This window comes from Toxorhynchites rutilus, chromosome 2 (assembly GCF_029784135.1).
Source record: "Toxorhynchites rutilus septentrionalis strain SRP chromosome 2, ASM2978413v1, whole genome shotgun sequence".
Classification (NCBI taxonomy): Eukaryota; Metazoa; Arthropoda; class Insecta; order Diptera; family Culicidae; genus Toxorhynchites; species Toxorhynchites rutilus.
Window position 1 is genome coordinate 180,618,668 of NC_073745.1, and position 27,067 is coordinate 180,645,734.

The 27,067-nt window shown below is 38.9% G+C and overlaps 1 protein-coding gene and 1 long non-coding RNA gene across 5 annotated transcripts; one reads left to right on the top strand and one right to left on the bottom strand.

Moving 5' to 3' along the window:
- Positions 1-1,210: 1,210 nt before the first annotated feature.
- On the top strand, positions 1,211-24,329 carry LOC129767602 (ubiquinone biosynthesis protein COQ9, mitochondrial-like). Of its 4 annotated transcripts, none has more exons than XM_055768647.1 (4): positions 1,211-1,595; positions 1,657-2,259; positions 2,315-3,048; positions 3,109-4,298. In XM_055768647.1, exons 3-4 carry the CDS (start codon positions 2,388-2,390, stop codon positions 4,233-4,235), a joined length of 1,788 nt encoding a protein of 595 aa, XP_055624622.1. In that variant the 5' UTR covers positions 1,211-1,595; positions 1,657-2,259; positions 2,315-2,387; the 3' UTR covers positions 4,236-4,298. The 4 variants fall into 4 exon arrangements, with proteins under 4 accessions (XP_055624622.1, XP_055624623.1, XP_055624624.1 ...); XM_055768649.1 differs by having other exon boundaries at positions 1,212-1,595; positions 2,358-3,048; XM_055768650.1 differs by lacking the exons at positions 1,211-1,595; positions 2,315-3,048; positions 3,109-4,298 and adding exons at positions 22,964-23,625; positions 23,687-23,896; positions 23,962-24,329 and having other exon boundaries at positions 1,807-2,259.
- LOC129767604 (uncharacterized) lies at positions 22,200-27,067 on the bottom strand. Its single transcript, XR_008741546.1, has 3 exons — positions 25,326-27,067; positions 25,036-25,215; positions 22,200-24,903 (listed from the first exon to the last, which is right to left on the bottom strand). It is a non-coding gene; the product is annotated as an uncharacterized LOC129767604 (long non-coding RNA).

Sequence of the window (27,067 nt, forward strand, 5' to 3'; positions counted from 1 at the left end):
CCTCTAATTCGACATTTAGGTAATTGGACAGACCTGTAACGGGATACAAATAATTGGACATTTTCATCTCTAATTGGATAGTGTTGTAAACATCGAGTATGGGACCCAAAGCATGGCGCGAGATTGAAAGTCGCCACCAGACGTCGACATTGTACCACTATCATCGTGAATATCCAATTACAGGCCAATCACGTCTAATGCACTGAGTAGTGCCTCGGTATGTCGAGGATTATAGGTAACTTACTGTATATGCTATTTGGGCGCAACATATACCACCCAAAATATCAGATATTCGATGCTCTATATACGATAGTTATACGATTTAATGTTTGCTGGGTTGGCATACTTGGCAGCTTGGTTTGTCAAGTTCATAATCTCATGTTTACAGTTTTGAGTTAAGTGCAATTGAATGACGAAGTTAAACTAATTTATTTTTGTCACTATGTATATCAGAACGCAAAAGACCGGCTAACAGATAATCTTTCGTTCTTAAAAGTCTTAAAAAGCAACTTTAACTTTCACTTTTCTTGAACCCGGAAATATTCGAACTTAAAAATATTTTTTAACGTAATATTCCAAACATACATGCATAATCATTCATAATTATCATAATCATAATAATTATCAAGAACGTTTTCCGCCAGTCGTTTTTTGGTTGTCTGTAGAAAATCGTATATACGCATGACAATAGTCGTACTAGATGCATGTATAAGTCGTATATTAATCCATCCAATCATCGCTAATACTGTTGCAAGTGGAAAATAAATGTGTGTTCGTTGCTTATGATGCGAACATAAATAACAATATAATACAGTTATTTAAATTTAATACGACATGCCGAGGCACCACTCAGTGTCGCTTTGGAAGCGATTTTGGCCTGTAATTGAACATTGGCGATGTGGTACAGTGTCGACGTCTGGTGGCAACTTTAATGAGGCGCCATAATTTGGGCCCCGAACTCGATGTTTACTAAAATGTCCAATAAGAGATAAAACTGTCCAAATAAAAGTGTCACATTAAAGGTCTGTCCAATTATCTTAACGTCGCATTAAATGTATCTTACTGTATATATAAACAATATTTATTCCCAGCTTTTTTGAGGCATCTCGCACAAATTGACAATATCATTCAGTTGTCAGTGCAAGTCGGTGCAATTTTTAGAGTGTAAAAAATGTTCACTGTTTACATAAAAGCAGTCTCGAATCGGTTCCACTTTTTTGCTTGAAGTTACTATCCCCTGGTACAACGCTAGTACAGCCAGGTATGGGCAAAATCGCATCGAAATTCGTTCAACAACACTCATTCACAGATAAAACTCACCCTTCTATTCTCCGTTTATGCCTCACTTTATTTGAGACAGAAAACATTCACCTATCCTCTTCGCAAAGTTCATTCTCGATTATAATGGAAAAATACTTTCTCGATTCCCCTCATCTATTCTCGGAAATTTTTGCATTTCCTGATTTGCCTCTCGGAATAATGGTGATAGAATCAAACTGATAACTTTTGCTTGAGCCAGCGAGTGTCTCTGTAAAATCATTCGTTTTTCACTCAAATAGCAATCATTGAGCCTCGATCGCGGCAGTAAAATATAGGTAGATAGTTCAAATCGATTTGTTTCCTGTGCACTAATGCAATGACATTTTTTGTTTCTAGTATGAAACGATCTAAGACCATATTAACGCAAGTTATTGATGAGCAGGAAGGTGGATTCCATGTGCACTTGAATGCTGACAAGGAAAAGAGTACAAGGGAAAATAAAATCATACATTCACGCAGATTCAATCTATTTTGACTCACTTGTTATTTTGTTTCGTGCGTTCCTTCCAAAGGAATATTCATTCATTGAATGTTGTTTTCCATTCCTTGTTTTGTTATATTTTCTATCAGTCCCGAATGAAGATGGTCGGGGAGTGTAAAATAATTCATCTCATTGTTTGCGGCATTCTTTTCGCCATGATTATTCCAAGTAGATACAAGAGTGATTTATAATCAGATCAGGAGTGGAGAAATGAGCGAATGAACTTTCCCATACTTGAGTACAGCTCTATGTCTGTCATAAGAATTAAGTAATGTTTTCAAAATTATCTGTATCCAGAAAAAAAAATGACTAAAATGAATTCTCAGTGCACCAGCATATGATCGGTTAACGTCAACTAGATTTCTTTTTGTTGTGCAATTTCGAAAAAAAACAACTGTGAATGAGAATGTTTGCTGTTCGAGGAACTTTTTTCTGTTTGAAAACAATCAATCCCTACGGTAATTATACGAATATAGTTATTTTCACTATTATTTCTATTGTAATCAATTCTAGATAAAAACATTTTACATATTCCATTTTTGTTGTGTGTGTTTAGCTGTCAAGCTTTCTCAATTTCTTTACTAAAATGTCCGACACAAGTTTAGCAAATAACATTCGCAACCATCTAAACGCTCGCGAATTTCACCAAGCTGCAAAAGTATTGCAAGACAAACGATATGATGCTCGTTTACAATCGGAATGTATGGATTTAGTCTCTACTTTAGCTGATAATCTTACACCGGATAACCTGAGAGATAACTATGACCTATTCATGTCATGCGAAGATTTACTCAAAATTGTCGCAGCAAAATGTGTTCCGCAAGAAGTGCTTTTCGAATTGTTAGAAAAGATAGAAAATACGAAAAACGATGATGTTTTTACCAGCCTTCTGAAGGCTCTTCAGATTGTATTACTTCGCTTGAAAGAGAATAAAGCTCGTTCTTTAGAGTGGAGCTTGAATTCAATAATTTCATATATCAACGGAATCAAGCTCCCGGAATACGGTACAAACTTCGGGGAAGAGGAAGAAAAACTTCTAGAAAATGACTTTACCGTGCGAAGAATTTTACAGCTGTATATGACAGTGATGTTATTTTTGGAACCGATTGTGAATGAATTCGGAAAACTAAAATGCACTAGTTTCAGAAATACGGGAGTGACAAGGCAAAATGTGGTTATATGTTTTATTTTGCAACTCATGGGCAAACCTTTGATTTATCTGAACGTACACGAACCGGATCAAGCAGGTAAAATTTAAGCCAAAGTGAAAAACAGAAAAAAAAAAACTAACTTTACTTTCATTATAGGAGTTAAAACATACACGCGACAGGTTGCTGAAGATTTGGTTTTTGCCATAGTGAAACTTCTCGGCGATGTTTTTTCTTTATTGCCATACGGAGAACAACGAATGCGCTGGCCTCAGAAGAAAATTAGTCATACTGAAGAAATAATTGAGGATTCTTCATTTAACATTTTTATGAATGACGAAAAATGTCCCATTCCTTCATTGGCAATGTTTAACTATTTGTTACTCGCGGAGAATCTTCTACCGACAACGTGTCCCAAAATATACATGCCCCAGTACATTTACGAAAAAGGATTATACTACTGCAACATACTGATGGACCATGAGCACCCTGTAGCACATTACAAAGGAATTCTACTAGCTAATAGCCTACGGAAACTGCTCGGTGCGGAGAGATTAAATTCTTTCAATTTGGATTTAGATGTTCATCATCACTTTTGTAAAGCCTTGTCGAAAATAATTGTATACTCAAATATTGAAAGAAATCGGAAAGCGGGAACATTTGCACTTCGGGATTACATTTTGCAATTCGACAATGAAGGCAGATATTTGTTAACTACAAATCTTATCAAAACAACCGAGCATGATGGACTCCGTTCCTTTATTGTTACTATCTATAAGGACATGCTTCACAGTGAGCTTGGGTTAGATAATCCTAGTCAATGGTTCATTGCGAGACGGTTGAAGGCGGTTATACTAGGCGTGATATGCAACTTAACAAAAGGAATTGAAACGGATCTAATGGAAAATTCCGATACAATACTATCCGCTCTGAACATCTTGATATTTATTTTTATTCGCGATAAGAATAACCGCACCGCAATTCGGGATTACGTGCATGAAATCGAAAATCAATTCTTGCTTCCGCTGAGAAAATCAATTGACCTAGCCAGAGCACACTTCAAAGAGGAACAATCTTCCGTTCAGCGCGGTGAGGATGATAAATCCAAATTCGATATTTCAATTGATATTCTCAACGGAGGGGACATTCCGGAACTAACCAAGGAGAGGAAACTGGATATGCTTGCGAGGGCGCTCAATAACTTTGATCTTATGGATTGTTTGTTGGCTCGAGTAATCGAATGCATAGGAACTAAACCAACGAGTTGTGAATCTAAACGAACATAACTTTCATGTCATCTGCACAATGTAAAATTCTGTTTTTTTAATAAATCTAATAGTCATATAAAAGTGTACTTTTTCAAACACATTGTCCTGTACTCGCGCGTAAAATCGTAATTCGTATACTCACAGACTGTTCTTGTCTCTGTAATATTTCTATTGTGTATTTTAGGCGTTATTGGTATATAATTATATATATATATATATATATATTTATATATATATATATATATAAATATATAAAACTCAAGAGAATATTTTTTTAACTTTTTTTTAACTCCATTCAGTTTTAATAGTCATTTAATTCGGCCACCTCATTGATTCTCGGTCTAAACTTAAAACTAAAACATTAAAACACAACATTAAACACATCTGATTTCTGTTTTTGAAGCTTAGTGATGGTTCTCCAAAAACAAAAACAGGAAGTGGGTTATATCTATGGTATAACCGCAAGGGTGACGTAGGACTATCGTTGATTTAGGGATCATTTGTTTGAAGTTGAATCTAAATCCATCCTGAATGAATGAATAAATAAATATTTGGGTGGCTTCAAAAACGAGAGCATTACGTTGGAGGCTCAAGGTTATATGCATTCAATATTGGATACAAAAAACCTTGTTCTGAAGAATAATCTTCAGAAGCTTTCCTGTTAACTGCACTTGATTGACAAACCACAAAACCAAATGTATGTGGTCGCAGTATTATATGGATAGAAAAAAATTAAAATAAACTCGCTTGAATGTAATTTTCAATTCCAAGAGGAACTGGCAGATTATTTTTCAGCAACGATCATTTCTTTCCAGGTTTCTTCTCGATAACCAGCAAACGAAAAGAGTTGCGCGCGTGTATGTGTGTGTGTGTGGCGGCTGCTTCAATGTCTTCCCGAGGAACCGTATTTCGATGCTCTCTTGGTCACCTTCTCTTCTCCTTCTGATCGATCGGCTTTTCTGCGCTCCCTCACAGTTAAAACAAACTGATTGCATTTCAGGTCAGGTCAGGCCAGGTAATGAATCCCTCGATACCTCGCCGTTCAGCTCGTTCAGTAACGATGTTGTCTTGTCGATGTCCTCAGGCGTCGTGCACAAATTACGTAACGCTAAAAATCCGGATCTTGAACCCCCTCCCCCCCTTACGTAACGCAATTTCCTATCTCTAATAAACAGAAAGTAACGCAACATCTACCCCCTCCCCCCTTATCGCGTTACGTAATTTGTGTACGACGCCTTACGAAAAATGAATGGGTTTCACCACCAGAATATCATTTAAGTATGCTTTTCGTGCGTGATTGAATCGAGAAAAGGTGTGGTTTACGATGGCAATTTGGAAGGCAAATTAGAGGAGAATAAACTCTCTAAGTATGAAAATTTCGGCGACTGAGCAATATCGATTGAAAATTATATAATTTTCGCGATACGAAACAATTTCCGTTGCGCGCGCATACAATATTAGATACGAAAATATCCTACTGATGGGAAAGAATAATCTTCCGAAGCTTTCCAGCTAATTACACTTGATTGAAAAATTACGAAATCAAATGTATTTGGTCGCTGTGAAAACATTAAATCGCTGTAGAAAACATTAAAATAAACTCTTTCGCATGAATGTATTTTTCAATTCCCAGGGAACTGGCAGATTGTTTTTCAGCAACGATTAGATCTTTCCGGAATTATCTCGATGCTGTAAACGAAAATTCTCGTTTCAGTTTGGCCTGCAAAAAACTTTTCTGAACTCTAATCCATCAAATTTGGAGCCCTGAAAAGGGCCGTTGATTATATGCTAAGCTAATATAGCACGCTCTCCTCGGATACGATGGGCCAGCTGGATGTCCTTGGGCATGATGTGACGCGTTTTGCATGGATAGCACACAAATTGGTATCTTCGAATAGGACTCCTGCAGCGTCATAACCGCGGAACTTTGGAAGCGCAAGTCGGTTTTGAAATCCTGAGCAATTCAACGAACCAAATGCTGCAAAGGTAGCTTGCGGATCAGCGACTTCTGATAGCGACGAATTTTACGCAAAGTTCCCGGTCGATAGCGGTGTGGCTTCTCCACACTTCCTGCGGCTGGTGCGCTTGTCCGAGCTGCTTTCGTGGTGCCTTACCACCGAAAGACTAACGAGCTGTCTGCTTTGTCCCAAACAAACGAGTCCTCGCGGTGCGAGAGTAGAGTAAGAAATGAACGAAAGCAAAGGAAGCGTCATTTTATAAACCATAAAAGTATAGAATCTAAACCCCACCCTTATTATATTCGTTGCTTACCCTGAGAGAGAAACGAATAACATCGAAGTAAGTATACAGTAATGTATTTGAATCCGGACACTTTGCGTTACATTTAATACCATACCGCAGCCACAACATTTTCTGCATGTTGAATTAATGCGATTGATTAGTAACTATCAAGAAACTATCAGTAACTATATTAGTAGCTATTATTCGCATAAATTCAACATGAAAAAAATGTTATGGCTGTGGTATGATATTGAATGTAATGCAAAGTGTCCGGATTCAAAAGCATTACTGTAAAAAAGAGTTAACTCGACTGAAAATTTTTCGGTTCGGCCTGCAAAAACGAAATTAAGAGCCCCCGCAGACTGCAGACTGACTTGTCGATAGTTCGGTCGGCTTCTTAATCAGTACGGAGAGGTATGCATGTGCGCACATTACACCGATTCCGTTGGGTCGGTGTTTGCACCAGTAGCCGATCCGACCAAACTGTCGGCTGAAGGAAAGTCGGGGGCTCTAATTGAAGTGTACAGCATAATGTATAGACGTAAGTATGAGCTTCCCCATCTCACATTCCAATGAGATGGGGAAAGATGAGGGGAATCGAGAAAGTATTTTTCCATTATAATCGAGAATGAACTTTGCGAAGAGGATAGGTGAATGTTTTCTGTCTCAAATAAAGTGAGGCATAAACGGAGAATAGAAGGGTGAGTTTTATCTGTGAATGAGTGTTGTTGAACGAATTTCGATGCGATTTTGCCCATACCTGGCTGTACTAGCGTTGTACCAAGGGATAGTAACTTCAAGCAAAAAAGTGGAACCGATTCGAGACTGCTTTTATGTAAACAGTGAACATTTTTTACACTCTAAAAATTGCACCGACTTGCACTGACAACTGAATGATATTGTCAATTTGTGCGAGATGCCTCAAAAAAGCTGGGAATAAATATTGTTTATATATACAGTAAGATACAGGTGCCGATAGGTGCCATGGATATGGATTTCATAATGAAGAATATGAAATATATGACATGATGTAGTGAATATATCCGAAGAAATCACTTTGGTGAAACTGCATTATAAAATTATTTGTGTACGAATGCCGCAATCGATAGTCGACTATAATTTGCGCTGGGTAATTTCCTCGGAGGACTCGATTCCTCCTTTGAGCATTAATAATCTCTTTCTGGCAAAACGAAGTGGTATGAATCACATTATTTGAATGATAGAATGAAGAAGTTTTCTGCCAATTTCCTTCAACCTCCAAACATATCTTTCTCCCGTTTGTCGTTTTCGCGTTCGCTAATCCTTTCTCACAACACCCATTTCTCGTTTGAGAAATTGTTGAGTAAACATTGTTTGCCAGTGCGCGTAGAGCGGGAATTCCTAAAGGTTCATTGCACCTCTAATAAATTGCCGAAAGACGTGGTCTTACGTTGATCGCACTTGATTGAAAAAATCCAAAACGAAATGTATTTAGTCGCAGCATTATATGAGTAGAAAGCAAATAATCGCTCGAAAATGACTTGATTTTAGCGATGATGTTTCACGTTTTTCATGTTACGCATCCAATATTGGATACGAAAGTTTTCCACTGATGGGAAAAAAAATATTCAGAAGCTTTCCTATCAATTGCGATTGATTGAAAAATCACAAAACCAAATGTATTTGGTTGCAGTGTTATATGGATAGAAAACATTAAAATAAACTCTTTCGCATGAATGTATTTTTCAATTCCCAGGGGAACTGGCAGATTATTTTTCAGCAACGAGAATTCCGCGCGTGTATATGTGTGTGTGGCGGCCGATGTTTCAAGCGGAACCGTGGTATCACTCTCCTCCTGATGGATTCCCTTCTGGCCTTAGGTGCACATACAGGCTCTTGGTGACACCGTTCATTAGCGCTTCCATGATAAACGAAAATAGCTTCACAAAACAGCGACAACATGCTCCAATCGCTGTTCAATCATAACTGAGGGGGTTTACGAGCAGCGCTCGCTTATATACCGATTGGTGATTTCAATAGCCTGTTTTGAAAGCAATTTTAAGACTATTGAAACAAGTTTTTGGATGAGAAAGTAACAGGTATATGATGCGTAGACCTTTTATCTTTCGAATGAAGTGTTTATCATACCATTTCGTTCAGTTGTTTAAGAGCTATTAACGCTCAAAATCTCGGTCTCCGGCGTAACGCTTTCATTTTCGAAACTTTGGTTTTACACCCCGGTATAGAAATGAAAGACGTAGTCCTACGTCAAAAACTGCTCTACTGACGAAAACGTACGGATCATTCCTGAGATCGGCTCATGTTGACCAAACGATGATCGATTTGGAAGCGGTTGCAGCAAATACGAGGATCGTAGAATTCTGCTGGGAGCACGAAAGTTTACCATCTCTAGCAGATGAGGCGTATCAATTTCACCACAAAGAAGCTTGACAATGAAAGTAGCTTGTTGAATACGCCTTCGTCTATCAAGTGTATCCAGATTCAGCAAGCGACATCTGGCTACATATGGCGGCAGGTTCCAGGGATCACACCAAGGTAGATGCCTGAGCACTCTTCGAAAAAAACATTTTTGAATCCGCTCAATCCTGATGCTCCACATATGCCATACTACCGATGCAGTCTCGAAAATCGGCCGAACAAGAGAACAGTACAGCGATTTCAGGCGAAAGGGGTCAGTGAAGTCCCTAGAGATTCTCGATATATATCCAAGCTGACGATTAGTCTTAGTGATCAATGTGATACCTCAATCGGATTACTATTAAATAAATACTGATTAATTATCGGTACAACAAGTTTATTTCACACGCTTCTTATAATCCACTCGAATAATAATGACAGTACCTCATCCCAGGCCCGTACTTCAGGAGTGCCTTGTTCACTCTGCACTCAGAGTCGTACTCGGGTACCACAATCAATGCAGATCGGTGTGCATCGAAAGTGAGCTTATGATCGAGAACAACGTCCAAGACGTTAACCTGACTGACTCTCTCTAAAATGAAATCGTCGATCGTGTAATTGAATATAATTGGCTGTTTTTTTCGGTGAAAGCTCATGATCACACACTTGGCGATGCCTATGGTTAGTTTATTAAAGTGGCACCAACTGACGAACTGGTCAAGCAAGCTCTGTAGCCACAAGAGTTGTGATAGCCAAATAAATCTTTATGTCGTCTACTTAGATCGACACACAGCCGGATGCTAAAATAAGGGACACATCATTGTAGAATATCGCGAACAGCAGTGGCCCTAGATTACTGCCTTGTGGAACTCCCGAACGAACAGCAAACGGAAACGAAGTGTTAAATTGGAGCTTAACACGGAGCGTTCTTCCAGAAAGGTACGACCTCATCCAGTTGATGAATCCATCAGAAGCACCAAGACGGAATATCTTTCTCAGCAGGATGCGGTGGTCAATTCGGTCGAAAGCGGCTTTTATGTCGGTGTAAATAGCATCATCCTGAGCACGTTCTTCTAGGCGGTTGACAAAGAACGATGAGAACTCGAGAAGATTGGTACTTACCGAGCGTCCTGGCATAAAACCATGTTGTACTGGTGAGATATAGCTCTTAATTTCGAAGAAGACAACATCGTTTACAATCTCAAATAGCTTAGAGGCGGCAGATAAGCTGGTTATCCCGCGATAGTTGCTCACGTTACAATTGTCTCCTTTTTTTAAGACGGGAAACACAAATGAGTGCTTTCACACATCCGGAAAGACTCCTTGATCCAGCGAAGCTGTGTATATGCGGGAGAGTGGTGACGCCAAAGCTGAAGCACATCGGCAGAAAACTCTTGCTGGAGTTCCATCTGGGCTAGGAACTGTTGAACGTTTCAACTTTTTACGGACTTCTCTACCATCTGTGGAGTAACAACGAATTACCGCAAGTCTATGGATACTCTGGAACGTTAGCAGCAGCCCTCTCGGCTTCAGATGAGGTGGCTGCATCTGCGACAAACACTGAAGCAAAATGTTTAGAAAACAAATCACACTCTGCCGGAACAGACGACGACTCCGAAACATCTTAGATGGGATGTCTGTAGTTTTACGCTTGGAGTTGACAAAATTCCAGAAACTCCTTGGATTCCTACGTAAGTTTATCTGCACACGAAGCACGTATGATTTATAAAGAGAAGCGTGAAGGCTGCGCTATGCATTGTTCGCAAGTTGAAAGTTATGCTTAGTTTCAACAGTTCGTCGACGTCGCAGTTTGCGTTGACAAGAATTTTGAATTTAAACAGAAAACATTCAAATATAACACGAACACATATATTCCACAGATTATATTTCTGATGACGGTGTCTTTCCTCAGTCTGTTCTGTTCTACTATCAGCTGTAATCACAAATTATCGATCAAAGCAAGTCCCACAAAAACTGTTCTCTTGAGAGATTTGATATTCAGGGTTATTGCTCAATATGAAACAGGCAAAGCGATCGAGATAGAAAATGAAAGTTGGGAAGATTTTTTGAATCTGTGACGTCACAGATTTTGTTTATGTATTAGCGAATTCGTTTTTGTTCAGTTTCAACCCCAGTGCCGCACTAACTGCTGTCAAATCGTTTTTTTATTCACTCAGTTTCACACTCAGTGCCGCACTAGTTCGCCCCGAAAGCTGTTAGTTTCGTACTGAGATGTTTCACGGGTTGGCACTCGGGTTCACCAATACAACTATACTGAACTGTCATGTTCCGAGTATTATTTTGGAAAATCTAAAAAAAAAAGACGGGTGGGTAATGTCGGGGACATAACCGGAGTGACGTAGGACTATACAAAGGGGACAGCTTTTGTTAAATATATATTTTAAATATATTGTTTTATTTTCTTCTCCTACGTGAATACCTACCTATCTACCTGAAAAATGGATTAGTTTACTGTTTACTCTTTATGAATATGTTGAGGGTTGAAAAGAACCTTTGGTGTTGTGTTTTTGTTATCACTCGATATTCCCATCTTATTCGGTTAAAACTTCCTGTTTAGCTATTACGTTTGCCACTCGCCACAGCTTTCACAGTTGGAAAATTTCCTCCTATCTAGCTTGTGACATATTGTTCAGTAAATTACATTTAATGCGACGTGCCGGAGAAGCACTTTGCCACTCACTGAAACTAATTGTTGCCTTGATGAGCGCCGAACCGAAGCTGCTCTGTTCTTGATGCGGGTTTTCTGATTGTCGTGAGCAGCTTTGCAAGCCAACTCGAGCACTCCGACGGCCGAAACTCTATAATCGCTGTTAGGTATACTGGTGCTCCGGCACCAATCCGTTCGGCCTAGTTACCCTTGCGGAGCAATCAGTGAATGCGACCAACAGAGAACTGGAGACCTGCACGGTTCGAGTGAGACTTTGCCTTTCCCTTAACTTGTCCTCCTTTGTTACGTCCACGATGCCGATGCCGTACAATCACACGGGTTTACGGTTTGAAAGAAAATAAGATATTTTTTTGGGGTCCGCGTGTTTTATACTCTAGCGGTACACACTCACAGGATAGAGACAAATCGGCAGACTCAGCCAGAGGGGCGAGTCCAACGAGACGAACGAATGAGCGTTAAAAGGGAGCGATGGCAAAAAAATACATTCATTACGATTTGTTCGCTCGTTGGATTCACATGCAGGCTAAAAAGGGTCCTTTTCAGGATCACAAAATTATCTTCAATCTAAAGAGTTTATTGTTTTGTTATCACTCGATATCCCCATCTTGTTCGGCTAAACCTTTCTGTTTAGCGATTGCATTTGCCACTCGCCTCAGCTTTCACAGTTGGAAAATTTCTTCCCATCCAGCTTGTGACATATTTTACAGTAAATTACATTCAATGCAACGTACCGAAGCGCCACTCAGTGTCGCATTGGAGGCGATTTGAACCTGTAATTGAACATTTGCGATGACAGTGGTACAGTGTCGACTTTCAATGTACGGTCATAATTTGGATCTCTATGTTTACAAAAATGTCCAACTAAATAAGTCGCATTACATGTCCGTCCAATTAGCTAAATGTCGAACTAATTGTAAATTACTGTACTTTCAATCTGGAAACAATTTAAGAGTTGGTGAAAATTAAATAATCTTGAAAGTCCCCAACTATTAATAAGCTCAGAACTACTGCCAAATTCACATATTCATCAGATCCTGGCAAACAAATTATGAAAACATCAATTTGTGTTTTATTATTATTTTGGATAATGTTTTAGAACGCATTGAACTTTATTTCCTAAACTCTTTTTTGGAAGGTTTAATGGCCCTGAAAAGCGCCTTGTTTTATGGAATGGTTCCAATTTAGAAAACTTAGTACTCGTGGTTTTGAAAAAAAAACCATTTCGAACGCCCTCGATGCCGCCTTGTTCTGGATTTGCCACCAAAGCAGATTGTAAAAAGAACAAACTTTTTTCTTCTGCTACCTGCTGCCGTTTTGCGATTGCGTTTGCCACTCGCCACTCGCTGCAACTGCCTGTTGTTGTCTTGATGTGTTCTGTTCTGAATGCGGTTTTTCTTATCGTCGCGAGCAGCTTTACCAGCCAACTCGATCACTTCGGCGGCCGAAACTATATAACGGCGGCTAGGTGGACTGGTGCACTGGTACTAACGCGCTCGGCCTAGCTACCCTTGCGGGGAACTCCATATCAACACGGTTCGAGCGGGATTTTGCCTTTCCCTTCACTTTTCCTCCTTTACCATGTCTGGAAATGGCTGCTTGGGTTGGTTCGTTGATGTGTTGTGATGCGAACCGATGTGGTGTACGGTTTGAATGAGAATGATCGTTACGGCAGCGGAGCGGGGATTTTTAAGCTGACTGGCTGGCTCGAGAATTACGCATGTGTGAGACTGCGACCAATGTTTCGTTCATTTTTTTCTTTTTCCTTTCCAATCGTGCTTCATTCTATTTCGCTGCTGCTCTGGTTGCCCGTTTTGGTCGGTACGATTTGAGGAGCACAAAATGGACCAATCAAAAATGGGCACATAGTGAATTTTGAGAATGCTTGATATTTCACAATTATTCAATTATTTATCTCAAGAAAAATGAAATGTTATTCGTTATGATAGATGCGTAGATATATTTCCTATCAATTGATGCAAAAACCTTTGCGATCTATTGAGAAATGCTCGAGTTATAAGCGTTCCAAATCTTGCATTTTTTCCTACTTGTTCAGTGCCTAGATTTCCATTTCACCCCCTATATCTTCCGGTTAGACGTAGTCCTACGTCAAAAGACTATGAAAATGGAAAACCTGCTGCTTTTGCTTTTGTATTATTGGAATCGTAATCCAATTCGGATTCTGATTTCGAGGAGTATATTCGAGCAGACGGCATTAAGCTATGTGTGCTTTCATTGGGAGGCGAAAATAATGATGGATATTCAGGTGGAATAAACACGCTTTCAAAATCAAAATTATGAATGAAAATTTAATTTAACGTATCGAATATTTATTCTATGTGATGAAATAAGAGGTTTTTTTCCGATATCGCAGAAACATATTGAACGAAAACTGTGTCTAATGATGATTTTATATTATAATAGTAATTATTTTTGGAACAAACAGGAAATGCATCGACAAATGGTTAAATGAGTGTCAACACTGCATGTGTTAGGTAATCAAACAATATGAAGTAAAAATTTTCATTCAAAATTTAATATTTTTCCACTGCACTTGGCCCTACTAATCTGATAGAGAATAATTTACCTCCCAAGCACTAATATCGCCACCAGATGTCGACACTGTACATTTGTCGTCGCTAATATAAACAAAGCAGACTATATAACGCACACCAACAAACCACCGCATTCGTGAAACTGAAAACGTTTTTTTATTACAGAGTCAGTTTGGCACTGATTTAGTTTTAAAAACGAATTCGCTATATGTTTCATGTCTTATAATAGTCCAATACATAGCAAAAGTGTTGTTATTAAATGTAAAAATAAGCAAATAAAATGAACGAACTAGTTTTTTCCTAAATCAACGCTAGCGTTCAAAATCAGAAAGGCCCGACATTTTAACAGAAACTGAAATTTCAGTATTTCTGAAGTGTTCTAAACTTAATTTCAATTCAATTTTACTGCTCGTTACATCGACCAAAAACGTAAACGAACAAAGTTAGAGTCACACAATCTTTTATTCCATTAATTACACTTGCTGACAAAAGTCAAACTTCAATGAAGTTGCTCTAGAATCCAAACATAGTCGACATTAGAATACTATTTCTGAAATCAAAGAAAGAATTAAACATTTTAGTTCGTGATATGTTCTGTTTTTTTCATAATGCGAAAATGATTTGGAAATCTGTAATTAGCTTCTGTATATCCTCTTTCAACGTTATTCGTTGACACATTCGGTTTTGTACCATTTGAGTAACCGACTGGTATGCTCCATTTGAGTAACCGACTGGTATGTGAACTTTCTATGCTACTTCCTGGCTACTAACCCAATTAAAGTTCAACACAACCAAAACCCGTGAATCTTCGCACCTTCTATTCTTCATCTCGCCAAGCGATACAGTGTGAGTAAACAGGTACACAATATCACTTGATTGTTGTGGATCATGTTCACTCGGGATGTTCAAATTCCCTTTTGGCACGAACAAAGGGTGTGTAGTGAATATGTATTGCAATATCTTCCATTCATTCCATTCTTGTTTCGAGCTTTGTGTGAATGTGTGTGGAATCAACATTAGGTATGAATGCCCGCCCCTTGTGTTATGTTTGCTAGCTCGCTTAAAATTGTGGATTTATTCCATTCCATTTTTGTTTTTAACCAATGCGGACCGCTCACGGGTTTTCTCGTGTTCCGCGTTCCGTCTGTTACGGATGGATCACGAAATAACCCGTGTTTTCTACACGTGATGATTAAATCCTTGGTTTTCCAAAAATCTCACAAGGCCTACCGATGGCTCGCCTTCGTCTCATCCACTTCAAAGGAAACTATCTCATTCGTGGAACCCGAACAAATGAAGCGTTAAAGCTTGCCTTCTTCAGTTCATTCGTCTCTAGCCTTGAGAATAGCCATTGTGGAAAGAAACTACTCCATCCTCCCCCTTCACCTGTCTGAGAAAGATAATCCACTTCAGCTCGGCGCTCGCCTGCAATAATGTTTCTTCGATGACCACCAAACGAGAAATTACGTGGTTTCAACTTTTTTCACTTTAATCCTTTTTATATCTTAATTTTGTTCACATTATAACATAATACTACATTTCAAGTGATCATCCTAGGGTTCTACATCTTAAAGTTGCAATGCCCAGTTCTGTAATGATTTCTATCATACACACTATTCGATTGTTTCATATTCCTATTATAAAATTATGCCTAAACTTTTCTAGTTTTGTTACCTTTTTTTACCTAAACCTGACTTATAAAATCCTCCACGCCATCTGTCTTCCATTCGATTCAAAGATATTGGTTTGCGCCTCATCCGTACAAAATACTTGGTTCCAAAACTCCTTAGGTCTGTTTACATATGCCTTAGCAAATGCCTTTTTTCATATTCACCTTTGAGATGTAATACTTCTCACGGCCAACACGACCTCTCAGATTGTTCCTGTATGCTGCTCTCCGACCAGTGTCTGCGCAGATAGGTCTTCCAATGATTTGAGTGTCGAGTGACGAAAGAGATCACAGGCAAAATAATATTATTTCGTATATATTTGAGCAGCCCGCAACACAATTCCAAGGAAAAACTAAATATCCATTCATCCATTTATTGAGAATTGATTTAGATGCAACTTCAAACAAATGATTACTAAGCCAATGGTAGTCCTACGTTAACCTTGCAGTTATATCACAGATTTTTTTATCACAGACTACAGAGATTAGCACAGATTTGATTAACGACATCTTTCAACAACTGCAAAGTCAGGGTTTCGTTTTCATGAAGTCCTATTCGCAGGCTATCGTCCCCTTCAACCATGTCAGGATCAAATGAAGGAGTTCAGGTTTTGTTGAGAAAACTAAATAAAAAGTTATAGGAGGTTGTGTCCAAGATACGACCGCATTGTTGACGTAGAACTACGCTGTTATTTTATATAAGTCGCTTGTTTATACCTTCGGATATTATTCTATAATAGAATAATCTCTGAAATGATTTTTTCATTGTAGAATCAGTTGACGATAATTGATTGATGATTCATTCTTGCCCTCGCAAAACAATCGTATGTCGCAATTTATTTCATGTCAATGCATTGAAAATTTACCTCGAAGGCTATTCCGGTGGCCTTTTTCGAAATTGACATAGACTCGGCTAAAGTCGATTATATACATGTTGCACCAGCACCATTATTCTATATCCCATAACTACATCAATATATCTTTGGCACCGCATGTAAACAACAACAATGACAACACTTGCAAGTATCAAATATCATGCTACATGTTATTTAGTATTGCCTCAAAGGAATCGCACCTCTAGATATCGTTCGTACAAACTAAGCGTAAACCAAGTGCCAAACAAGCGTTCACCATAGCATGCATACAGAGCCACTACTACTAGCAATAAAAACATTTCTCATCATTTTGCGCTATTCTCAAAAGAAACGCTTCTGTTAATATTACTGGCCTCGAAAAGAGTTGCATTACTTTCTCATGCTCGAGAGAAGCGCAGCAGTCACCCTCAGTGGAGAAAGTTTTGCTACTGGCAAGCAAAACCTAATCACATACAAAATTCCAGAACATTTACTTTCTTGATGACTAAACAAGAGAAATAAACTCTTTTTGTTAATAACAACCTCGAAAACAGTAGCAATGCTTCATTTTGATCAATATTAGCGCAAATGCAATCCTAGTTGAAGGCAGTTTTGCGACTGGCACGCGAACCCAAATAACTTATAACATTCCAGTAAGACATTCAAGATGCTTGGTATTCCCAAATAATTTTTTGGTGCACAACCTTAACGTCTGCTTCGCCATAACGTCAGTTTAATGCATTGATGCATTCTCAAAGGCACCAACGAAGCCCTTATGAAGACGGAAAATAAACAATCTTAACTGCTTGGAAAAAGACTGAATTATGCCACACAGCTTGTACTCTGCTGAAACAGCCATCGATGCGAATTCGCTGATGAGTTTGTCAAGAGCGACCGCCTTCACCACCAGCGGGGGGAGCTTGATTTTGGTTGCTGTCTGGGCGTTTACATTTTCGACCGAAATCGCCAACTTCACTGTTGTTCGGTGCGGTGTCACGAAGGCTCGGTTCAGTGCGAGCGCTTTTCACTGCACCAACACCGCGTGCATCATTAGATGACGCTTACCTTGAAATTTTATTACCCCTGACAATGCGTTCGTTTGTTGCAGGGCTCGAGCCTGCCTTCCTCTTCTTCTTGCTCATCGTACACTACGCGAAGCGTCCAATTTATGACGCGGAAAGAAGAACACACGATACGAATAACGCGGAAAACAAACAGAAAATTCAAACGACGATTTCCAAGTTGGATTACCACTGGTGGGGTCCAATCTTAGATCGAAGCGCAGCGAAAGCAAAGTGAACTGGATTACTCAACAGTCCGATGCCGAATGAAAGTTTGCCTCAGCGAGATCCACTGTTTATACTCTAGGCAAGTATTCCCCTTCATTCTTCTTCATTTCCTTTGTTCACGGAGACTTTAAATCCTACGATTTCCCCTCCGTTGATCGTCGATAAGTTGCTCGTTATTGATATCTATGTTCGGGAAAGCACTCAAATCGACAGAACAAATGTATGGGAAAATAGAAACACTTAAAGTTTTCATGAATTTTAACCATTTACTAACCAGGGGATTCTAATGTATGGCATATTAAACAAATCTTACGGAATTCCCGATTCGTTTAGTATGTAAATCGCCAAAATCCGTTCGCGGCAAAAATAGTTATTAACGTTAACTTTATTTCATAAAAACGTGACCTGTTTTCTGATTTGACACCCTTAATGAAAGACGTAGTTCTACGTCAAAAATTATAGGAGGTTGTGTCCAAGATACGACCGCATTGTTGACGTAGAACTACGCTGTTATGTTATAAAAGTCGTTTGTTTAAACCTTCGGATATTATTCTATAATGCTGTGAAATTTTAGAAACGACTGCTTAATAGAACAATCTCTGAAATGTGTTTTTCATTGTAGAATCTGTTTACGATAATTGACTGATGATTCATTCTTGCCTTCACAGAACAATACACTAGCTGATCGTATGTCGCAATTTATTTCATGTCGATGCATTGAAAATTTACCTCGAACGCTATTCCGGTGGCCTTTTTCGCAATTGACAGACTCGGTTACAGTCGATTATATCAATATATCTTTAGCGCCGCGAGGAAACAACAGCAATGACAACACTTGCAGGTATCAAATTAGGGGCTTAGTAAGTGATTTGATCGATTTCTCTACATCGACTCTCTCTTTTGGTCATAACTTAGCTGCAAATACATTCCGTACTGTATTTGGCAATGTGGAAGATAGATCAGAACCTCATCTGTCAGATTCTATAGCAAACTTAAATTGGAACGTTTTTGCAGTTGAGTTATGAACTAAAGAAAAAGTTGATGAAGAGAAATCGATCAAGTCACTTACACCCCTTGCATTCTAAGCCCCTCAAATATCATGCTACATGTTATTTAGTATTGCCTCAGTGAAATTGCACCTCCAGGCGTCGTTCGTACAACGTAAACCAAGCGCCAAACAAGCGTTCGCCATAGCATGCATACAGAGCCATACATTGGTGGCTTGAAACTACTAGGAATATAAACACTTCTCATCATTTTGCGCTATTCTCAAAAGAAACACTTCTGTTTATATTACTGGTCTCGTTAAAATTGGCATTACTTTCTCATACTCGAGATGAGCGCAGCTGTCACCCTTAGTGAATGGAGTTTTGCTACTGGCAAGCGAAACCTAATCACATACAAAATTCCAGAACGACATCCACTTTCTTGGTGATTAAACAAGCGAAATGAACTCTTTTTTTAATATCAACAACCTCGAAAACAGAAGCATTGCTTCATTATGATCAAGACTAGTGCAAATGCAATCCTAGTTGTAGGCAGTTTTACGACTGGCACGAGGACCCAAATAACTTGTAACATTCCAGTACGACATTCAAGATGCTTGGTACAATCTTAACGTCTGCTTCGCCATAAAGTCAGCTTAATACATTCATTCAATGTCAAAAACACCATCGAAGCCCTTATGATGAAGGAAAACAAACAATGTTCACTGCTTGGAAAAAGACTGAATTATGCCACACAGCTAGTACTCTGCTGTAACACCCATCGATGCGAATTCGCTGATGAGTTTGTCAAGAGCAACCGCCTTCACCACCAGCGGGGGGAGCCTGAGTAATGGGCACCTTACACGATCAAACTGATTGACAATAAGTGTCTTCAATATCGTGACAGCTAGGCTTTCGACATCCGATCTAACCTCAATCAATATTTTGCCACCTTACACGGTCAATATCGCCCTCAACCCGAGACAACGAAAATATCCGCGATGGCTAGTGGCGACATTCGAGTTTGGGATCCAAACTATTCTCCATCAGATTGGAAGGCTAAAAGGCAATTTTCAATTGGTAAAATTTGAATGAAAATATCTACTTGGTATTATTTAATTAGTTGAAGCGCGTAGTCCTAACTCTAACTTAACCTATTTTCTATGAATTTTCAGATATTCCTACTAAAATTTATTATTATTATATAACGTCAGTTTCAGATACAATTTTTGTATGGGGTTTTCTCACCACTTGCAGAAAAAAAGTGATTTGCATTCACATAGAATACTAAATTGATTTGGAAAAGTTAATTTTCATTCATAATTTACACTTTAAAACTCGTTTTTCCTTCTCAAAAACACATCATAATACTCGCTTCACAAATGCAGACTGATCCTTTCAGTTTCAGGGATGCCAGATTATTTTAGATTGAGTAAATATATGCAAATTATATTATCTGCAAGCAAAAGTTTTTATTCGATAAATAAGACTATGACAGTAGATCCCCGATTATCTGTATCTGTATCTATTTCTGTATTGATAAAACATAGTTTCTATGTTTAAACATCATCCCGACTATTCGCGGATAATCGGGATTCTACTGTAACTTGAATTAACACGTGATGTTTTTTCACCTGTGATTTTCCCAGATCTTCTCATTTTATAGGGGAGTGTGAAGAAACACACAACTTAGACTAAAGCGGCTGCCCCGCTCGCTTGCGCAAAGAATGACCGAGTTCAATGTTAAAAAATTTCTAAGACGTTGTTAATTTTCATTCACTCTCTCACCATCACATTGTTAGTTTACTTTGAGATTTTGATTTGTATCGCGAAAAGTACTGTTTTTTTGCTATTTTAGGTACAGTAATTTACATTTAATGCGACATTTTTCTAATTGGACAGACCTGTATGCGACACGTTTAGTTAGACATTTTCGTAAACATCGAGTTCGGGTCCAAATGATGGCCCCACATTGAAATTCGCCGCCAGACGTCGACGCTGTACCACTCTCATCTTCAATGTCCAATTACAGGTCAAATCGCCTCCAATGCGACACTGAGTGATTCCTCGGCTTGTCGCATTAAATGTAAATTACTGTATCAGTTTTCCAAACCAAAAGCTTTCATTTATGATTCCTACAATTTCAGAAGTTTATAAATTTTAATTGCAATCGCAAAAAAGACTAACAAACATAAATGTCCGCTTGCAAATCTGGCAACTCAGTCTGGAAGTCCGTGAGGTAAAACGTCATCATCATGCATCCATATGAAATGTCACGATATTGATGCCCGAAAATCAGAAAATCCGGATTTCTGCGTTGTCGGCCATGTTCAGCTGTCATTATGCTCTCAAATGTCATCATATTGTCAATAAATTTGACCGTGTAAGGTCCGCTTAACGGCGTTTACATTTTCGACCGACGCGCCGAAGTCGCCTACTTCGCTGTTGTTCGATGCGAAGGCTCGGTTCAGTGCGAGCGCTTGTCACTGCACCAACATCGCGTGCATCATCTGATGACGCTTACCTCTAAATTTTATTGCCCCTGGCAAAGCGTTCGTTTTTTTGCAGGGCTCGAGCCCGATACGAATAACGCGAAAAACGAACTGGGAAAACCACACGACGATATCCAAGTTAAATTATTGGGGTCCAATCTTGATCATCACGGAAAAAGTACGGCCCAATGACGCCGCCGGACCATAAACTGCACCAAACCTTAATTTTTTCGGGATGCAATGGTGACTCATAGAGTACGTTTGGATTGCTGCCTGATCAATAATGCATATTTTGCTTATTGACGAAGACATTCAGCCAGAAATGAGCCTCATCGCTGAAGATGATTTTCCGATAAAAATCCGGATCATTTTCAAGTTATTGGCACTTTATTTGTCTCACTGGCACGGGAACATTTTGTACTGTGCCTGTAGATTCAAATTTTTCCACTAGACGCTCAATTGTTAATCTGGCAGGACGATTATAATGACCATAAATTGGACGTAGCGCTCTTAAAGTTAAGAACATGGACTCCGAATTTCGGTAGTAAATTTTAATAATCTCGACTCCTTGTTGAATCGTATATCTTTCCATTATGAAATGGCAAACCTTACTGAAGAGAAATGTCAAGAGAGCGGGAAAAATATGGCGCCGTTTGCTGTCCCTATCGGTCTACTTTTGTAGCGTCCCTATTTAAATACCCTTTAAATTATTATATATAGATTAAAGCACTAGATTGGATTTTTTTTTCAAAGTTTGTTTTTTTGCTTGAGTAGTGGTAATGTTTTGTCCGGCTCTATATAATCGAGTCCGACCTGTAGTATATAATTACATTGCTTTTGAGTGTTGTTTTGTGTTTAATTTTACTTTATTATTTCTTCCAATTTCAATTTCGATTGTGTATATTCACTACGCATACTGAAACATCGATTCTTCAATTTCGCTTTCGTTCTGCTGCCGTTTCCTTTGAATTTTAAGCAGATGTTTTCACTTGACGGTTGAATCCATTCATTATCAGATGAATGGATTATAGGGCATTTTCAATTTCACAAGTGAAAGGACGATTTGATATCTTCCCTTCAGTGTGAAGAATGAAGGAAAAAGAACGTGGAATGAAATGAGACTGTACGAAGGTGAAGTGATATTATTCTCTTTATTGAGCGTGAGAATTGTAATGCCCTGGCATTTGATACTCATTTTTTTTTTTCCAAAATATATATTTTTATCAAGGCTCATATGGCGTTAGCCTCACGGGGCCGGGAGTTCAATATTTTGACAATTTTTCTTATTATCTATGTTATCTATGTAATCTATGTTTCTCATATTGATGGAAAATATTTTTCCGTATTTTGAGGAAATATGTAGTGCGCCATTTTGTAGCGGGCGCCATCTTGGATTTTCATGATTATGGAATACGTAATTTTATATTGACAGCAGAGATGAAGGTGTTCCAAATTCCAAATCAATAGGTCAACAGGAAGGGGGTCGAATTTCTATTAATGTGGGACAGCACTACAGACAAACATGTTACAGGTCAAGCTGAATAAAATCGTTTAAAAAATACTTATCCTCCCCACAGATCCGATTCCACGATTGTACCATGTCGCTGCAATAGTTTCACGTTTGCCGCAACAAAAATGCCGAATTGCTTTGGAATTAAAGCAGAATAAATCACTTTGCACAGAAAAACTGCAAACACCAAAGAATTTTGATATATTCAGAGCCGATGAAGAACGAAAAGAACAGAATTATACCAAACATACAGATCAAACATACACGGACAAAACAAACCAAAGCAAAGAGTGCAATAATGACAATGATTCAGATGTTTCTTCAGTGAAGAATTCTATCCTTAATGCAGCCATATCGTTTGTGCCTACCCACGGATGGTCTATACAATCTATTGCGAAGGGTGCTGAAAGCCTAAATTATACAAGTATAAGTAGCGGACTGTTCCCAAGAGGGGGCATAGAACTAGTGTTGCATTTCTATAGACAATGTAACGATAAATTAGTTGACTATATGAAACAAGAGGTATCAGCCATGGGAGAGGTACAACGCCCATCTGAATTTGCTAGGAAGGCGATTGAATTGAGACTACGCATGCTTACACCCTACATCGGGCACTGGTCACAGGCGCTGGGGCTGATGGCACTTCCACCTAACGCTCCCACATCGCTAGCAAACTTGTTAACCCTTGTAGATGATATTTGTTATTACTCAGGTGATCGTTCTGTTGATGTAACTATGATGTACTGTACTGATAACTTTCAAACGGTCTAATGCATAAATTGCATTTCAGTTTAATTGGTACATAAAACGGATTGGATTGGCTGGCATATACAAAACGACTGAGCTCTATATGCTGCAGGATAAATCAGTTGATAACGAAAAAACCTGGAAATATCTGGAACAGCGCATGCAAGATGCCACAGCAGTTCATAAGTTTTTGGTGATGTCGGAAGACGCCACCGCACATGTTCAAAGTACTATAAACTCAGTATTTCTAACAGTAAGCTTTCATATATTATATAGTTCCTATATATTGTGTTATAATGATGTTTCATATTTCTACAGGCACGCAATATTTTGGGGCTGAATTTCGATAGGCGATAACTCGAGAAGCCGACTCACTATACAATGTTATACTTGAACATTTTTGGAAAATTATACTAAAAAATCCGAGCAAACTCTTGTTGTTGTTTTTTTAAATGAACAATTGATATTCAAAACACGAGTGGAATTGAACGAATTTCGATGAGATGAGATGATCTTGTGAATATTCCGAGGAGCAGCAATCATTATGGAGCTTCTAGACTTGGTTAATCTCAATTGTTCCTACCTTAAACATCCAAGTAGATTGATTTTATAATGTTATGTATGTTCTTCAGGTGAACAAAGCTTGTTTTTTACTGAAATTAAAACAGACCAAAAAGTAAACCTTTCTTTTCGATGTGGTATATGTACATATTACCCGTGGGGGGATTTATTTTATTTATTTTGACTTAAGTCTCTACAACATGGCCTGCTTCACACAATTATCTCGGTTTGTGGTTATCTCTCTCCAATTCCGCGGGTAACCCGTGCTCACCATGTCCTGTTCCACTTCCACTTGCTCGCTGCGCTCCTCGTCGTCTCGTACCAGTCGGATTCCCGATAAACACAATTTTTGCAGGACATTCTTGCAGCATTTCCTGCTCAACGTATCCATCCAGCTTTAATCACTTTTTGAACACTGGGTTCGCCGGTGATTTGCATTTCGCACGATTGCTAAATCTGAGGGGATCTCAGTTCGCACGACGACTCGCCTAACTTCAACATAGCTACTCATCAAGATGAGCCCGATCGCAATGCTCAAGTTACTGAGTTTGGTTTCTCAGGTGATTGCTGGAATAGTATATGTCCTGCCGAAGCAGGAAAAGATCACTACACTATTGTACAAAGTTTTTCCACGCCTTTCCTGACGCTTTCAGTTTCTGGTAGGAACTGTCTAACCGAAAATGATTAATGAATATCAGTCTGACACATAACAGGTTGGAATGGTAGATGGAGAATACGAGGATCGGTAAACAAAAAAAATATATTGTCATTGATTACATTGAATATGAAGATTATGGGGAAGAAACAAAAAAACAAGTTGAAAATACTTACGATTTCGTGATATTTTGAGGTAAAATACACATTAAATCATGAAGTTGCTTTATTTTAAATGGTGATATTGTTGTTTCTTTCTATTGTATTATTCTAATTATTAGCAGAAGCTTTTTCGGTGAAAAAAATTCACCGTTTGCAGACTATCACAATCAAGTCGTGTTGGTTCTACTGCTCAATCTATCATAGAAGGAATAAAGTCATTGAGTATTATGAATATGAGTCATGAAGATTATTAATATTTTATTTCGTTTCATTTTTGTGATGCGATGTAATGCCGAAGTCCTCACATTATAATCGATGCCATCCGCATAGTATTGCTATCATTTTTCTTAGTACAATTACCCATGTTTTCGCAGCCCGGAAGACACTGGCTTAAGATGTTCGTCATCCCGTCATATATGTATGGGTGACACTTTCCTTGTTGCTTTGATGAAATCTTGTATGACATTTGATCTTGCATCTGATTAATTCAACATTCGAAAAAGGTCTTGCTAATTTGTTTGATAGATCGAATTATTGCACACAATTTTGTGTTGCATACAACGCTATGGGAACGAAGTTGAAAGAAAGAATGCATAATTTACCTTCGCATCCGCTCGCAAAACATACCTCTTTGGTTTGTTGAATTGCTCACTTGATTTATTATTTCGACCGTTGATGTCTCAGGCGAAAAAAATGGTGGATAAATTTGCCGTCTAATGGTATATATTATAACATATATCATAAGAACGATTTTGCATAATATGCATTCGAAAACTCTTAATAAACGTTACATTTTTCGTAGAGTGTCCCCCCTATATAGAAGTCAAATACGTAGTCCTACGTCAAAATGTTGGAGGCATGAACACAACCGTACACAAGTACAAACTGGCGTGCTTTGATGCTTGCTATAATATACAAGGGCAATCCGATAAGTACTTAGCCCATAAAAAAAATAAATTTTTTTTTGGAAAAATGACGTTTTATTTTTCTTAGCTCGATACACTTGATCCAGTGATGCTCCAACTTCTTTGATCCATCTGAAAAATACATTTTCTCGAGGTCTGCAAAGTAGGCCTCCGTGGCGGCGATGACCTCCTCATTCGACTCAAATTTCTGTCCGGCGAGTGGAAACAAAAAAAAGTCGCACAGGGCCAAATCTGGAGCATACGTAGTGCAGTTCGACCAATTAGGCTGTGGCGACGGCGGAGGGGTGAACCGGTGCGTTGTCATGGCGCTTTTTTCTTCGCCAAATGGAGCCGTTATTCAGCAAATCGGCGTCGAATCGACCCAATAATTCGGCATAGTAGAGTCCTGTGATCGTTTTGCCCTTCTCCAGGTAGTCAATGTAGATTACACCTTGTGAATACCAGAAAACGGTGGCAATCACCTTTCCGGTCGATAAGACAGTCTTCGCCTTCTTCAGAGCACGTTCGCCGGGTGAAGTCCACTGTTTCGACTGTTCTCTGGTGTGTTCCAGTGGATCCATGTTTCGTCGACGGTCACGAAACTATACAGAAACTCCTTCGCATTGCGCTTGAACAGCGTCAAAGAGTGCTCTGAAGTGGTATCACGGTTGTGCTTGTTGTCCGGAGTGAGCAAACGCTGCACCCATCGCGCCGACAGCTTTCTCATGCCCAAAATTTCATGCAGGATATGACCCACGTGGTCTTCTGAGATGCCTACTGTTTCAGCTGTCAGCACCTTCAATCGGCGGTCTGCCAATACGAGATCGTGGATTTTTGTCACGTTATCCTCCGTGGTAGCCGTTTTCGGGGCACATCAAAAACCGACGTGCGACAACGTTGAAACTCGTTAAACTAATTTTTGACGGTCGCCATCGAAGGAGAAGAGTCACCGTATACAGCGTCCAAGCGATTCAAAAAACCAAAATCGAATCACCGACTAATATTGCTCTTTTACCATTTTTTTTAAATCCGCGGACACGTCCGCTTCCACACACGGTCAAAACAACACTACGAGTCCGATTCGGCTGAAATTTTTACAGTAGCCGTTTACGAGATATACTACACGATAGTTTTTTTTTTTT